Source organism: Kogia breviceps, chromosome 2 (genome assembly GCF_026419965.1).
Source record: "Kogia breviceps isolate mKogBre1 chromosome 2, mKogBre1 haplotype 1, whole genome shotgun sequence".
Classification (NCBI taxonomy): domain Eukaryota; kingdom Metazoa; phylum Chordata; class Mammalia; order Artiodactyla; family Physeteridae; genus Kogia; species Kogia breviceps.
In genome coordinates this window covers 40,933,327-40,950,121 of record NC_081311.1, presented here as the reverse complement: position 1 = coordinate 40,950,121, position 16,795 = coordinate 40,933,327, and the positions used below count along the sequence as shown (strand labels likewise).

The window sequence follows — 16,795 nt, the reverse complement described above, 5'->3', positions numbered from 1 at the left end:
GTTGAATTCTTTAAGCTGATTTGTTGGATTAGTTTTATATTAGATGATAACACATCATTTTGTGATGGATACTTGGGTTATAAGTATTTTCTGCATTGTTATAGTGACATTCTACAATAGCACTATATGGTATTTCAATTCTAATATATTAATTCTATCCTTGGAATCTTGTTTGAAATTAAACATCAACTAAGTTCAAAAGTAATTATTTTTTTATTTCAACTCTATAAAGTATACAACAGGCACTCGGCAATTACAGCTGCAGGAAAAATACAGAGCAAATCAAAGCAGGTTAAGTTTATGAAAAAGTTTTTAATCTACATCAAAAGAGTGCAGGTGGTCAGTGACCATTTGATGACAGTTGTTGCATTCTGACTAACAAAGGACTCTTTCATGTAGAACGAATTGTAAGAGGACAATCAAATAACCATAGCTGTAAGAATACAAAAGAACTGAGCAGTTGTAAAAACATCATACATTGAAATAAATTTGATAGATGACGCTTCAAGAAATGTCCCTTTACTTGGAAAGTCCAAACCTCTGAGTCACTGTCAAGGTCCCAGAGCTCTGTATGCTGATACAGGGGCAGCTAAAGAGGAGGGCTAACAACACACTTTCAATGTTCAGCTTTCTAGGTCTGTTGAAAACTTGCCTTATAAGTGATTTGCACATACAAGAACTCAGAGAAAGCATCCTGTTTTGTTGAGTGGTGCACCAACGTACTTTTTCATCATTGGTTTCAGGACGAGGCTTGGTTAGCAGTCATTTTCCAATTTTTCTTTTGAGTTGGACTGTTGTTAATGGAGTCTAAGAAATGAGATATTTTAGAACTTGACTGCACTAATTTTTTTAACTGAATCTGCACAGCTTAGCAAAACAGGAATACCTGTATACAGACTGATAGTATGTCATATATTAATTTGACCTGCACATACATTTATACATTTCACAGAAATGACGCTGTATCTCATTAACAGATACACAGCTCTGGTACATTTAACAGAAATAAGAGAACAACTTCATCATTTCTGTAATTCATCAATATTACGTAATAAAGGCTTATAAATTGTTAGCAGAAAGAACTGTAAAACGCAGCAAGCTAAGAAAGGACAACATTTTGAGGTGTGTTTGTCTTTGTCATGCAGCATAACACCAAATTTGTTTTTTTAATAGGATGCCATGAATTTAAGGCACTTGCAACAATGCCAGATAGCCAGGTCATGTTCTAAACTATGGGACAGATGGATAAACAGTACAGTTGACATAATTTTCAATAATACTGACAATTATGACATTAATTCAAGTCTACTTGGACCTAAAAACATTCAGTACAAATTAAATGAAATAATAATGCTGTGAAACACTAAAAAAAGTTACATGTACCACAAAATATCACACAAAAATACCTATTTACATAAATATTTGTCTGTGGTCCTATTGTGAAAGAAAACATTGTTATGGATAATGCACAAATCACCTCTACTGTATGAAATGAGTTCTAATATCCTTATTTTCGGTGTGGTAGCTGACTTCTTTAAATTTAAGTTCACCATCAGTTCAGTCTTTTAGAAATGAGACAGGAAAATTTCAGTAGTTGAATTTATATTTATACATGTGTGATTCACATGCATATCCATAATTTTAAGTAAAAGTTATGATTTGTAAAGAATATAATCAACATAAACTTGTTTTAAATGCCACATGGATCTGATTCCTATATTAATAACAAAGAAGGTACAAACAAATATCATTCATAGCAAATTTCCAGAAATCACTTTCCCTAATGTATTCAATCTATCTCAGGTGTTACGTTGCTCCTTTCCTTGGCAGTTTTCAGTTTTCCTGTGAGTCAGGACACACAGAAAGCCCTTATTTCCCATACTTGAAGTATTAACAAGAAAGTCAGTTAACAAATCAAACAAGTTGGCGCTATTCTAACTTATCTGGATGTTCTTTAGTGGAAGAAAATAGAGGGGGCATGAAAAATTCAGAAATAAAGTGAGATGTGCTTTTTATGCAGCTGACCATGAATTTTAGCCCTAGTGTCTTCATTAAGACAAGATTTAAATCCTTAAAATTCAATGTTGAAAATTAGATGAATGTTTTCTCTTAGTAATTCTTGAAAGATGTAGTTCACCTTTATTTTCTTGGTGATTGCTTTAGACATCCTAATGCAATGCCACAGGTGAAATGAACAAAGATTCAATAACAAGTGGGAGAAACGACCTACAGTTACATTATGCTGAATGCTGCTTCTTCATTCTCTACAGAACTTGTACATATTGGTTATCTTAGACTTGAACCATAGTTCCAAATTCACAGTAAGTGCTAATCTCTGGGGCTATTGGGATGTTTAAAAAGTTGCAGGAGAAGATTCTCTTACTTAAAATGACTAGGTGAATTTAATATTCTAGCAAACCTTTAGCATGCCTACACCAGTCTTAAAAAAAAATCACTGAACACTGACTAATAACATTGAAATTACATTTTTAAAAGCCCAGTTAAAAGCAATATTAAATTTCTGAAGTAGCATTCATAGCTGGATTTTAACTTGGTATGTTTAATTTTATATTCTAAAATCTGTAGAAGAAGAGTATTTTGAGGAATAGTTCGATTTTGAGAAATTGTAAGGGAGGGAAAAATCCGATAATACAAGAATAATAATATCATCTTAGGATCAAAATTTTCATTTAAATTCTTAATATGTCCTTAATACTTTTATTCTCCAAATGTTCCTTAGATTTTTATATTTTGATAACATCATATTCTAAAGTAGTCTTGGTATGAAAAATTCAAACAAAAATCATAATATATGCCTTCTTGAATACTATATAATCTCGGTGGACATATGTTTTGCAGAACTGTCTATATGTGACTTTTTAAAACACTCTCTACTGGAAAAGAGCAAACCTCTGTTTAATATGCCATGTTCATATATTCCAAATCAGGATGACAGCTCATAAAATGATACATTTGTCTAAGGAGGTACAATGCTACTTGTCCAGGAAAAGCTCCAAATGACTGTGCTACTTTTGACAGCTAATAATTGTCAACTGGCCTGCCAACAAAGGACTCAGTTTAAATTGCTGATTCTTTTCCCCATGTGAAAAAGCAAATCAATTCGATATTTCAAATCTAGTCTTTCCTAGCTAGTCTGATATTTCAGAATTGTAGTATTTCTGTTCTATTTAGCTCCAATTTACTTTTAAGAAATTGGGTTCCTGTTTCTACTCCTTTCTTCCTTTCACATGCTAATAGACTCATTGCCCATTGACAAAAAGGTAATCACACCTGACCAGGTTCTTGTCTTGTTCCCTGACCTCACATAGGTAAGGGTTCTTTCTCATCGGGTGAATCTTAATGATTTTGTGCTTGCTTTCTTTTCTTGGTACAGGCCTAAGACAAGAAGTGAGTTCAAATATATTTTTAGTCACCTTTCTCCCTCCACCCTAGACTATGTTGTGTCTCCCTCCACCCTAGACTACCTAGACTATGTTGTGTAAGTGAAATCTGACAGAAGTTTGGTTTGATAAATTTAGTGAAAATGCTTGATCCTCTGGCTACACATGTAATGATTAGAATGTGTGTTGTCTGTTTAGACACTGACATTTACAGATGAAAGATATACATAGCACCTATATATAGTTTTTATTTTTTTTGGATGGATCTTAATCCCTCTCCAACCCACCCCACCCCACCCTACTCTAAGGGCTTATTTTTATAAAAGGGAATATTTTAAGCCTCAGTTTGAGGGTGTGTTAGATAAATAAAAACCAATTGGCTGCTAGTCATTTATTTCCAGGACCATCTTTAAGCACACTATTTTAAAAAATATGAAATGGTTTGTGAATTGCTTTTTTTCCACTCTGTCATGCCAATTTATCAAAAAGAAACAAATATCATGCATGTTGTGTTCTTCAGTCCTCTGTGAAAACACATATATACCTGCTGTGAGAGTTCTCAGCAGAATCCATAGCAGTTGTGCTTTTATCATATCAATTTTTAAAATCTGTCAGAAAGGAAAGGTAACATTCAGTCTCGTCATCAGCACTGCTGGGAAAGAAAATCATGAAACTTCTAGCACTGGTTTGACATGAACTCTGTGACCAGCAGATGTGTGGTCCTCTTGTATACGGTATTTACACCAGCTTGCAGTAATAGAGTCTACAACCCTCACGTGAAGAAAGGGAAGAGTCCAGTTTTTGTACCACAGTAATCTAATCTATCGTACCCGATATATTATTTTTTGATCTTCTTGATAATTCTAGCAAGGTACTGACTCTCTTTGAAGTGTTTCTTAACAGTCTTTCAAATTATAATCAGAGCAAAGCAAGATCATTGCAACAATAGAAAACATTTCTTTACTGGTGAAAGGCTTTGCTTCAGGACCACCATGTCAACTGCTATTTATTTTTAGGTTCAAACAGAAAACATGTAAAGAGCACTATTGTCATCTAAGCAATAAGTCCTAATGCCACTGTAGTTACTGGAGCAGCATCGATCAAAGGCATCATGGTGACCCCGAGCACTAATCTTCTCTCTTTCCTTCAGGTTTGCTGGCAGCTGTGTCTCAGAAAAAGCTGTCTTCAGCAAGGCAGAAGCAGGTAAGAGAAATACATTAGAAGTCTACGTCCCATCCTGAGTTGTCATCAGGTGGTGGTTCGTCATTGTCCTCAGGGAAACTGTCAAAATTGCTTGTGTCTGTGGGTGATGCGACCTACGAACAAGAGAACGAACAGTAAAATTTTCTGATTATTTTTTAGGGGCCTTCCAAGCTAGATTTTTAAAACATTCTGTATTCAAGGGCTATTTTTGGAATGTCCACCATGAGCAGGTTTGTCCTTTGTATTGGGGGTTACAGTGGTGAATAAAAATAGACATGGCTCTTGCCCTCATAGGGTTTACGCTCTAGGAAAGAATAAATTGTGATTAAAACAAATAATTACACCTGTAGATAATTATAAACTTTGGTTAGTGCTATGAAGAAAAAATACAAGGTGTCATGAGTAAAAACGAGTGATTGTGGAAAGCCTCTTTGAAAAAGTATTAAACCTAAGAATGAATGGTTTTCATAAAGAGGGCATAGAGCACATGTGAAGGTCCTGAGGTGAGAGAGAGCTCCATGCTATGAAGTATCTAAGAGAGGTCAACTTGGCTACTGTATAAAAGAGGAGGGGAGTGAAATGAGAAGTAGGCAGAATTCATCTTAAGGATTTTCGTGTATTTATTTTAAGTATGATAAAAAGCCATTTCTAACCTTAAGCAAAAACTCTTACAAGTTTACTGGGCAGAGTCCAATCTGCAGAGCATGAGTAAAAGCAGTAAAGAAACACACTTAAATTTCCCTTATATTCTATTTTATATATATATATATATTTCACCTGTATAATTTAACAGTACTGATAGCATAAAAGGAGACCGCTGGTAAATATAAGGGTAATTTAGACTTTACCTCTTCAAGTTTCTTATACTGTTCTAAAAGTCAAACTTTATGAATGCAATTAGCATCTGTAATTTGCTTTGTGAATAAACAAATATTAGCATAGAAATAAATCTTAGAAGTAGGAAAAATATTTCTGTAGAAGAAGTGATCTTAAATTAGTCCCCGAAAAAGGAAGTATATAAATGAAAGGCTCAGGACTGCAAAGCAGCCCTCTCCTCCTTAGTTAAGACACATCACATTTTATTAGCTAGATATAGTATTGTATCTATAAATGCAGTCAACTGGAATCTATTTCAGGTTAATACAGTGTCAACACTTAGACTACTTAGTGGATTAGCAGTTTAACCAAACACCTGATGTGTTAAGAAAAGAGAATTTAAAAGAACGCCATTGTGCTTAGGAGTGTTTCAAAGTACTATGGGGGCAGGGGAGGAGGAGCTATAAGTGAAACAATATTGGCCAGGAATTGAAAGCTGTTGAAACTAGTTGCTGGACTGTTGACCACACACAACAGGAAACCAAAGGGCAGGGAATGTTTTGATGTGGTCTATTTGGGTGGGACTCCTGGAGACAGCATGGTGGAGAGTAAACTGAATTCATAAACAGAAGGTAACAATAGCAGATAATCCTAACTCACACCAAGTATACTCAAGTACACACTAAATTGTTAAGAACTTATGTGTTCTCTCTATACAAGATGCAATATGTGCAGAAGTTTAAAATAGTGTACATAGTTTTGGTGGTAATTCATGAATATGACTAAATAAGGTGAATATATTCTTGGGCAAAGATGTATAAAGGTTTTATATTATGGGGAAAAAAAGATTCATGATACTCTTCTGTCAATATTTAACACCGTTTTTAAGCTTGGATTTTAGAAGATGTCACTATTTTAATCTGGTATTTCTCCTATAGTTTATCTAATCTGATCATAGGATAGAAATGTAAAAAGAGCAGACCTTTGATGACTGACAAACACCTTCACGTGTGTCACACTCGTACAAGCTGGAAAGTCTACTTACACTTGGTATTATAGGAGGTGTCAAGGTTCCTTTTCTTAAGCCTTCCCAATTAAAGCCCTCAAACCATCTACGAAAGGAAAAGAAGTAGATAGTTAGACATTTTACCTCAGCTGAAGTCTTCGCATTGCAACCTATATATGATGTCCATGACTGATGGAAAATAGTTAACATTTTCAATTTAATTGCAGGTTTTTAAATGTTAGCTTATTAAATGGAATGCATATTAAAAAAATCTAATTGTCAAAATTTTAGACACCACTGAGAAAGCAACTCCTTTTTATTCTAGTAATTTCAGTCCTAATGTCTCTAGGACCTTGTTCCTACACAATCATTATAACTTAATAAATGCCATAATATGCTGGGCCCGACAGGATATTTATTTTAAGAAGGTAGAATCAGGGCCTGGAGTGTCAGGACAGAAAATTATCTTTCCATTTTTGTCACTGATTCAGTGGGCAGCCTCAGTTAATTAACCTGTTCACATCACTGTCTTGGTCTCTACGTATCCCATTTTCTTTCTTTTTGTTTTTTGGTAGAATAAAGGTATTCTATGGCTTTTCTGTGGAAATGAGGGCCAAAGATCACAAAAGGTTTTTTGTTGTTGTCTCTGAAAGGTTTCATCATTCACAAATGCTTACACCAAATTCCTGGCAGGCCTTTTAGACATTCATAGGTATTTTGGTAAACACATTCCTCTTGGTAGATATGTGAATTTCCTGGGCATGTTACAGAAATGGACTAATAGGGAAAAACCAATATGGTCTTAGTTTAGCTTCAGGTACATGCAGTCAACATGGATAAGGTCTGATACTTAAGATGCTACTATTGCTTGGAAAAAAAATACATGCTATGACAGAGAAAAAGACTGTACTCTAACTAGGAAATGGTTGGAAAAATACATTTTAGGTTGAGTCAAGGAAATGAGGCATGATATATGGTGGAGTACTTTTGTTTTTAATATTCTGGTAGAGAATAGAATTCCAGGATTAAAAAGATGTATTTCTTCTTCATGCTCAAGAGGAAAAGGGCTAGTTAGTTTGAGTCAGGAAAAACTAAATTCAGTGAATCTGCTGTTTAGAATGTCAGAGGGTCAGATGTGTCTAAATAAAGTCCCAGAGACACAACTCGAAAGGTCTTAAATAACAAGGCTCACTAGTCTACGTGTCTCCTTGGATGTTCCCATAGACTAACTGCATCAGTTATATATAACCACTAACTTAAAAACATCAGCCTGGGAAAATACTTTCTGAACTCTCAAACCTGAAGTTATAAGGAAAGAACACTTACTTGTGCTTTTGAATGTCTTTCACTCCATTTTTCAAATTCCCTAATCTTTCTGATGGATTATCCCTAAAAATAAAATAATAATTGTTAAGGTCTAATTGTTCCCATATTAGCCTTTAAAAAATAATGTGGTTGAAATGCTTACCTGCATAGTTTTTTAATTAAATTAGCAGCATTTTTGGCAATCTTCTTTGGAAATTCTATCATGTCAATCCCCCTCAATATGATGTTATAGGTTTTCATAGGATCTGGGCCTGAGAAAGGTGGGCTGCAAGAATGAGAGACATGAAAAGAGATAGTGCCTGGTTTTCTAAATAAGAAAACTTCTTATTGTTATAACTCCACAAATGACAGTTCTTATTTGGGGACATATATTAATAGTGACAGTGAAATGAAACTTGATTAATGGCAAAACGGTGTGGAAATGTTTCCAAGCAAATCGTTTAGCAAAACCCATAAATGGGTCAAATTTCTCCACTGTTCCCCTCATTTCTTTTCAGTGCAGGTGACTAACCCCTCTTGCTGTCCTTAGTCATTCAGGAAACCTCTTGTACTTTTGGCCCTTTCTCACACTTTCAGCTCACTGATTACACTTGGGATGAAGTCCAACATCATTAGAATGGGCTACAAGAACATCACTGGTATGACCCCATCTCATGCCATTACCACGCTCACTCACTGGGATCCAGGCAGACCGGTCTTTCTCTGCTCCTCTGAAGTACCCAGCACTCTCCCACCTCAGGGCACTGTTTATTTTGCCTGAAGTGTTATGCTGCTTACTCAAAAAGGCCTGCTCTGATCACCCAAATATAACGAATCATATAACCATTGTCAACCAACACACATAATGTAATAATCTAATCAAGCTCATACTGGAATTTAGTCTAAGATTCACCTGTTACACTCTTATAGAACCCTTTATGCCACTTACTATACTTTGTAACTACTTCATTTTGATGAGTATTTGTTTTATGTCTGTCTTCTCTTCCAGTCCCTGCTGGTTTCCCTTCCAGTCCCTGCTGGTATTCCCAGAGTCTGGTGGAATGCCTAACACATAGTAAGTGGTCAGTAAATATTTGTTGAACTAATGCTTCTACAGAACAGTGCTCTTCCTATCTTGACAGTTGATTTCTTTGGAATTAATTATTCTCCTAATAAAAGGGTTCATTCATGTTTCTTGGGGGAAGATGTTTTCTGGATTATTTTTTGTCTATCCATAAAATAGCAGTTCAAATATTTCCTTCTATTGAGAAAGTTGAAAACAATGAATTGCTGAAAAAGGGCTGTGGCTGTGATAGGGTCTGCATTAAGGTTTTGTCCCTATTTTCTGTAACAAGTGCTTTCTATTTACTTTGTCATTAACTGTCACGTTAAACCACTTTTTATAATGTATTAACATCCAATTCTATTTAGTATTCTTAGAATTTCAGAATTTTTCTCTTTACACAATGTTATGATGGAATATTCTCTATACTCTCAAGTTAACTTGCCAGTTTTTATTTTCACTTTAAACATGAAACATCTTGGATTTTTTTTGTTATCAACTTAATGTTGTTTCTAACTTATATTTTTGCATTGATTTTTGTTCTAATATAAATAATTTTATTGAAGGTGACTTTTGTGGTTTTTGCAATCCATGCATGTTCTGTCCAAGATATTCAGGCAATATGTGAAACATATAAAGTAGAAGAAAGTAAAGTAAAAACCATCCAACCCCACTAAATAATTGACATTTGATGAATATAAATTTCATACACTTCTCTATGTAGGTGGAGAGACACAGGATTATGATATACATGCTTTTCAAAATAAAGTATTCAATTCAATTTACTTGAAGTTAAGCTGAGGATAAAACTGAAAAACAATGCTAAATTTCAATATGTGCTTCTTCACCAACAACATTAATTCCTAGAAGACTTCTCTTAAGTTAAAAAAAAATTTTTTTTGCCCAGAAATACACCCATGCACCTCTGGTCAATTAGTCTACAACAAAGGAGGCAAGAACATATAGTGGAGAAAAGACAGTCTCTTCAGTAAGTGGGGCTGGGAAAACTGGACAGCTACATGTAAAAGAATGAAATTAGAATACTGCCTAACACAAAAATAAACTCAAATATAAGGCTGATACTCTAAAACTCCTAGAGGAAAACATAGGAAGAACACTCTGACATAAATCACAGCAATCTTTTTGGATCCACCTCTTAAAGTAATGAACTTAAAGTAATGAAATTAAAAACAAAAATAAACAAATGGGACCTAATTAAACTCAAAAGCTTTTGCAAAGGGAAACCATAAACAAAACGAAAAGACAGCCCACAGAATGGGAGAAAATATTTGCAAATGAAGCAACCAACAAGGGATTACTCTCTATCAAAAAAAAACCCAATCAAAAAGTGGGTGGAAGACCTACATAGACATTTCTCCAAAAAAGACATACAGATGGCCAAAAAGCACATGAAAAGTTGCTCAATGTTGCTAATTATCAGAGAAATGCAAATCAAAACTACAATGAGGTATCACCTCCCCTGGTCAGAATGGCCATCATGAAAAAGTCTACAGACAATAAATGCTGGAGAGGGTGTGGAGAAAAAGGAACCCTCCCTGCACTGTTGGTGGGGATGTAAATTTGGTGCAGCCACTATGGAGAACAGTGTGGAGGTTCCTTAAAAAACTAAAAATAGAGCTACCATATGATCCAGCAATCCCACTCCTGGGCATACACATCTGGAGAAAAACATGATACACACACACCCCAATATTCACAGCAGCACTGTTTACAATAGGCAAGACATGGAAGCAACCTTAATGTCCATCAGTGAAGGAGTGGATAAAGAAGGTGTGATACATATATACAGTGGAATACTACTCAGCCATACAAAAGAATGAAATAATGCCATCTGCAGCAACATGGATGGACCTAGAGATTATCACACTAAGTGAAGTAAGCCAGAGAAAGACAAATATCATATCACTCATATGTGGAATCTAATTTTAAAAAAGCAAATGAACTAATTTACAAAACAGAAACAGTTACAGATATCAAAAACAAACTTATGGTTACCAAAGGGGAAATGTAGCAGGGAGGGATGAATACACACACGCTACTATACATAAGATAGATAACCAACAAGGACCTACTGTATAGCACACGGAACTCTACTCAATATTCTGTAATAACCTATATGAGAAAAGAATCTAAAGAATAGCTATATGTATAACCGAATCACTTTGCTGTACACCTGAAACTGACACACAACACTAAATCAACTATACTCCAATAAATTTTAAAAAAAGAATATTTTAAACACTTTGAATTTGGAGTTTTCTTTTTTATAATGAGATAATTCAATTGTAAAAAATACTTAAGATTCCTAATTGTGAACTATGAGAAATAAGTATTCCTATAGTCATTCCTACCCTTCTCTCTCCCACCTTAACTTTTAAAATTGCCAAAGACTATAACATTTCCATTCTGCTCAATAACCAAATTTATTTTGATTCATCTCTTAGTTGACTTGGTCATACAGTAGTGTTTCTAAGAAAGCCCTGGGGTACACACTTTATATGTTGGCTTTATATTTTAAGAATAACTTAATTTTGTATAAATAGTTGAGTTCTACTCTGTCTCTCTCAGAACTATAGTTCTTAGTATTCTATCCTTTTGGCATTAAAGGTGCTATAGAGAAAGTTGAGGCCAACTTGAATTCTACTCCTCCTCACTCCCATCATCATATAAGATATGCTTTTGTAGCTTAGAGACTATATAATTATTCCTTATCACTGAAGCTAGGAAATTGCACTAGGACACATGGTGGTGTTATGACTCTGTTTCCCCATGGTCACTGTTGATCAAAATGATCCACTGAGACCATCTGTGACTTGTCTATGTCATGAATTTTCTATCATGTAATTGAGTATGTTTTGTATCCCACTTGTAATCGTCTCTTCATAGAGTTGTTTTTTGCTCGTTCCTTGGACTTCTGTATCATCTTTCTGTAATAATTTCTATATCCTTTTTTCCTAAGGTCTATCTACTGTCTCCCTGGCTGGGTTTTTCATTGCTATGTTGCTTATAATATGATTTTCAGCTTTGTACTGTTCTTTTTTTTTTTTTTTTTTTTTTTGCGGTATGCGGGCCTCTCACTGTGTGGCCTCTCCCGTTGCGGAGCACAGGCTCCGGACGCGCAGGCCCAGCGGCCATGGCTCACGGGCTTAGTTGCTCCGCGGCATGTGGGATCCTCCCGGACCAGGGCACGAACCCGTGTCTCCTGCATCGGCAGGCGGATTCTCAACCACTGCGCCACCAGGGAAGCCCTGTACTGTTCTTGAGTTCTGCAAGTTTACTACTTTTCATCTATGAACACTTACAGACATCTGTGAAGTTACTTTTTTAAAGAGATCATGCCTTCAACAGCCGCAAAGAAATTCTAGATAACAATTTGAACTCTTCCCATGTTTCTCTGAATCATTTCTCCTGTGGTATTTAGCTGCCTTTGCCTATGTATCTTTCATCTAAAATTAACAGAAAACACCAACGAGGTTTCTTAATTTGAAGTCAACATAAGAGTTTCAAGAGTAATGGTGTAAAATGTCCACAAGTGCAATAAAAACCACCACATAACTGTTCCTGGCAGTGGTAGTACTAGTAGTAGGTGTTAGCATCAATGGAGTGCTTCCTATGTTCTAGACTTTCTCAGTGCCTAATAGATTCACTGAATCTCACAAATAACCGTGAGACTAAAAGTCCCATCTTCCTCTCATTTTCACTGTAGCTACTAAGTTCTCTTAAGTAAATTCTTTCACATTCCACTGCATGCTTCTTCTTAGATCTGAATTATTGGAATTATCTTCAAACTAGCCTCCCCATCCCTCTTCCAATTTGCTCTACCCATTACTGCCAGCTTGTTTTCCCTTAAATACCACAATACATGTCACTCCTTTATCAGAAAATTCTCCACGAGTCCCTCTCTGGATGGAGTCCAAACACTGAGGTACAGCAATCATGGTTCTTGAAAGATGACTCTTTTGGATCTCCCATCATTTCTTAACATGAACCTTTTTCATATCTTTGCCCACTACTCCCCCTCTATTTAAGCCATGCCTTTCTGCCTGGAGTGAACTTTACTCTGCTCTCTATATTCTTCCTGCAAGGCCCAGCTAGTCCTACGTTCTTCAAAAGCCTCCCTGGACAAATTTAACCTTCTTCTGAACTTCTTAATTATTGTCCTGAGCACAGGGCTTGGTGCCATATTTGTTCTTCTTTTCCTTGAGTTTATAGTCCATTTTATACCTGGTCGTATCCACAGTACCTTTTTTTAGTTGTTGATGACTACAATATTATTACACAACAGATCTGCAAAGCATTTACATTTCATTTAGATATAAAAATTGCTAACAGGTTCTCTTATTTCTATAAATAGTTGACTCTATATTTTTATATGACTTTCATCTTCCTTGCTGGCTAAATGACTAGGCTCAGAGATCTCACAGAAAGACACTAGATGATTCCACATCCACATATGTATAAATAATGAGAGTTGATGTTGAGTTTGTTCCCTTCATCTGACCCATTTTAGTTTTTACTTTATGAATTCCTTGTTACTGCATAACTAATTAAAAAGTGTGGTAACAAGATCTGGTGAAAGTACTTTAAGATGGTCTCATCAGAGTGACAAAGACAGGAGTGTGTAGCTGTTTGCTGGTCTATTTTTATCAGCAGTTCTCTATCAATGTCCATACCTGCCAGTCAGAAGTTCATACATTAGGATTCCCAGTGACCAATAGTCGGCTGAAATGTCATGGCCTTTGTTCAGGATGATCTCTGGGGCTACATACTCTGGAGTCCCACAGAAAGTCCATGTTTTCTTTCCAAATCCTATTTTCTTTGCAAAGCCAAAATCAACCTTACAAAGAGAGAAAAAACAAGATATTCCAAGCCACTTTTGATTAAGCTTAAAAGCAAAAAGTTACTTTGTTGAAGTATGCTGATGATAATAATAAAATAAAAACAGATTCGAACTATTGTAGTCCTGTCTTCTAAAAGAAGTACTCTGTATATTTCGAACAAACAAAGCCTCCCTGCTCAAGCTCAGTTTCAAAAGGAAAAGTTGAAACCTTAACATAGGATAAAATTCACATCACCGAAAATAAAGGCAAACTTTTCTTTATGGAAATACTTTCCATTTTTCCTTCTTTTATGCCAGTGGAGGTTGGGGTATAAACAAATAATTTCTCCTTTACTCAGGCATATTTTCCAGATATCTGCTAGACTTAATGAAGTTGACAATTCATTTAATTGAGAAGCCATTTTTATTGTTGAAGGAGCTGAGTTACAAAGCTATGGGACCAATAACTCTGTCCTTGGAAAACACAGAGATAAAATTGAAACGTAGTATTCAATTTTCTAGAAAACTTTTGAAGCAGGAGCCTCAAATGCAGAAAACCATTTTTTTTTTCTGAAACAACTGGTTGAGAATACAAATAATTAACTACCATTGATGTGATTTCTTTGAAAATCATAGGTTGAATAAAAATTCCAAAAATTTAAAAAACAGAATCAGGCACTGAAAGATACAAAGTCTACAAAAGTGACACATTTTAAAATAAGAGAACTTCCCTTCTGTAAATCTTTAGAGCTCTTGGCCAATTTTATTATTACTAATATTATTACTAACATGGCCTGGATAACATTGCCAGCAAGCCCATTTTTTTCCATTAGCATTACAGTATTCTTAAATCTAAGATAATGATCCATGGTTCTCCACATATGACCTAACTCCCTTTGGATGGCAGAAAGCCAGCTAGACATAGGAATTCTGCAAAGCTTTTCTGGGCCTACGAACACATGCAAGCAAGCGTGAGCCTATTTAAGCATGTTTTGCCAGCATATTATTAATTCAAACCTAGCCAATTTAATTTCTCATAACCTTTACATAACTTGAAAGAATAGTTAGTTGAAAACAGTAATGCTACAGCCTGTTCATTAGTCAGTATTTTAAAGTGCAGGGCAGAAACCATGTGTGAAACACACTGACCAATTTGGCGTAACCTCGGTGGTCTAGGATGAGATTTTCTGGCTTGAGGTCCCTGTAAATGATTCCTTTGGAATGCAGATAGGCAAAAGCTTCTACCACACATGCTGTGTAAAATCTGGTTGTAGAATCTTCAAATGAACCTCTGAGACACAGAAAATGGAATAAAAAGTAGGAAAGAAATTAGTTTGTCTGATAAGGGTCAGTTTCTCATGTCACCATATTCCTACGCCAGAATGTGACCCGAGAGACCAGTGTCCTACTGGCCAAATATCATAGGGCTACTTTTGCATACTGGGTTTTTGAAAGCATCTGAGGGTTAAGTCAAGGAATTCTTTGCCCTTATGAGTAGGATGGTTAAATCTAACTTCCTGAATACACTGAAGAGGAGGTCAGCCACATACCACGTTTCATATACTTCATGGATTCCTCACAACAGCCCACTCCAATGTTAAAAGGCCAAGTTACAGAGGTGGGCAGAAGAGAGGCAAATCCTATTTTAGACCTCATCTACCAAGGGGTGTTTTTTAAAGAAGGGTTTATGAGTTTAGTCTTATTTATTCTTTGTTTTTTTTTAATCTTTCTAAATAATACAGATGTGGCTCATGAGAACGTGAATAAAACGTTTTCAAAGAACTACTTTGGAAATGAGTTACAATGCTACTGATAACAGATCGTAATCTAAGTATTCTGTCTGAAACTTCAGTCAGCAAGACAAATCATATCTATTTCCTATGCTACTACCTTCTTATTAGAAGGAAAAGATGGAGCTAAAAGATAATAAGAAGGAAAAAGGTAATTGGAAGGGAGTGTTTATTAAACTTGATTATGATGTTTAGCAAGAAAGTTCTTTGTCTCTCTCTGTACGTGTATGTGTGTTTATTTAATGAAATAACAGTAAAGGAAAAAAACCTTGGCATCGGTTGACTCCTTGGTTCTAGGGCAGAACCTTTATACTTTACCTGTTTTTTTTCCCCCATGAAATCCCTTAGGAAGCTAAACTACTTTTTTTTCCCCTCTTCTTTCCCAAGTAGTAGTAAATGCAATTAAATAATTTCGTGAAAATTCAAGAACATCAGGGTGAACATCAGCTCTTGAGTTGGCTAAGATATAACAGGACAGCAAGCACTCAGGTGGTTTTGGGGAACATGCAACAAAGCGGAGGCCCAGAACTTGCTTTCATGAGAGTCACTGATACCAGTTTGCATCTTGCTCACATTTGCTGCTTTTTCAATATTGAGAAATAAATTCTAACAAACCGAAAAGTAGGATATGGCTGCTATCTTGCAAAATTTATCAGTGAATCTAAGGCTAAAGCAGCCATCTTTCAGGTCATATTTTAGAAATGGGCAGTGTCTTACAGAAAGGTATAGTCTTCATTTTAACTACTAATGTCCCCTGAGTTGTCACTGAAATAATTAGCTCTTCCCAAAGGGAATATCCTTCTTTTGAAATACCATTCAGGGCATGATGATATCTACTCCTCTAGATACTAGAATCTTAACTGTAATCACTAAGTTTCTAGTATCTCTCTTCAACAATATCTGGATGGAACAATTGTGAATTTATAAGGACAAGAAAAAGTTTGAGAAGAATTGCATCTATATTAGGAAATGAATGGTATACATTATGCTGCAACTGTTTTCTGACTTGGAGCTATCTTTGTAGAGCCAACACTATATAATCCTGTGTATTGGGAAAGGGATTAGAATAGTACCTTAAAGGTCCTTTCATCTTTGTCCTTAATTAAGTATGTTTGTCTATCAAGAGCAGCATATTTCTTTGAGAGATCATTTGCCTGAAATAGTAAGCAGCCATGTGTAGATAATTAATGAGCAACTTTGTACTGAGTGCTGTATATGACTTCAATCCCTTCTCAATGGAGAGCACTAAAAAGCAAAACAATCTAAACAATACAGTACATGGAATAGAGCTTTGTCTTTTTTCACATTACATGCCTTGTTTTACTATGAAAATTGATTACTTCCTTGTATCAGGACTGTCTAATTGCAATA

The 16,795-nt window shown here is 35.5% G+C and overlaps 1 protein-coding gene across 4 annotated transcripts in view; it reads right to left on the bottom strand.

The window, feature by feature from the left end:
* Window positions 1-202: 202 nt before the first annotated feature.
* Window positions 203-16,795, bottom strand: part of PRKG1 (protein kinase cGMP-dependent 1) — a 1,199,831-nt gene continuing 1,183,238 nt past the window's right edge. For all 4 annotated transcript variants that reach the window (XM_059053703.2, XM_059053702.2, XM_067025120.1 and 1 more), the window contains 6 exons: window positions 14,784-14,925; window positions 13,489-13,652; window positions 7,895-8,017; window positions 7,753-7,815; window positions 6,466-6,532; window positions 203-4,717 (listed from right to left, as the gene is read on the bottom strand). In XM_059053703.2, the coding sequence (XP_058909686.1) occupies window positions 4,619-4,717; window positions 6,466-6,532; window positions 7,753-7,815; window positions 7,895-8,017; window positions 13,489-13,652; window positions 14,784-14,925 (658 nt within the window). In that variant the 3' untranslated portion in view covers window positions 203-4,618. The remainder of the gene's footprint in view (window positions 4,718-6,465; window positions 6,533-7,752; window positions 7,816-7,894; window positions 8,018-13,488; window positions 13,653-14,783; window positions 14,926-16,795) is intronic.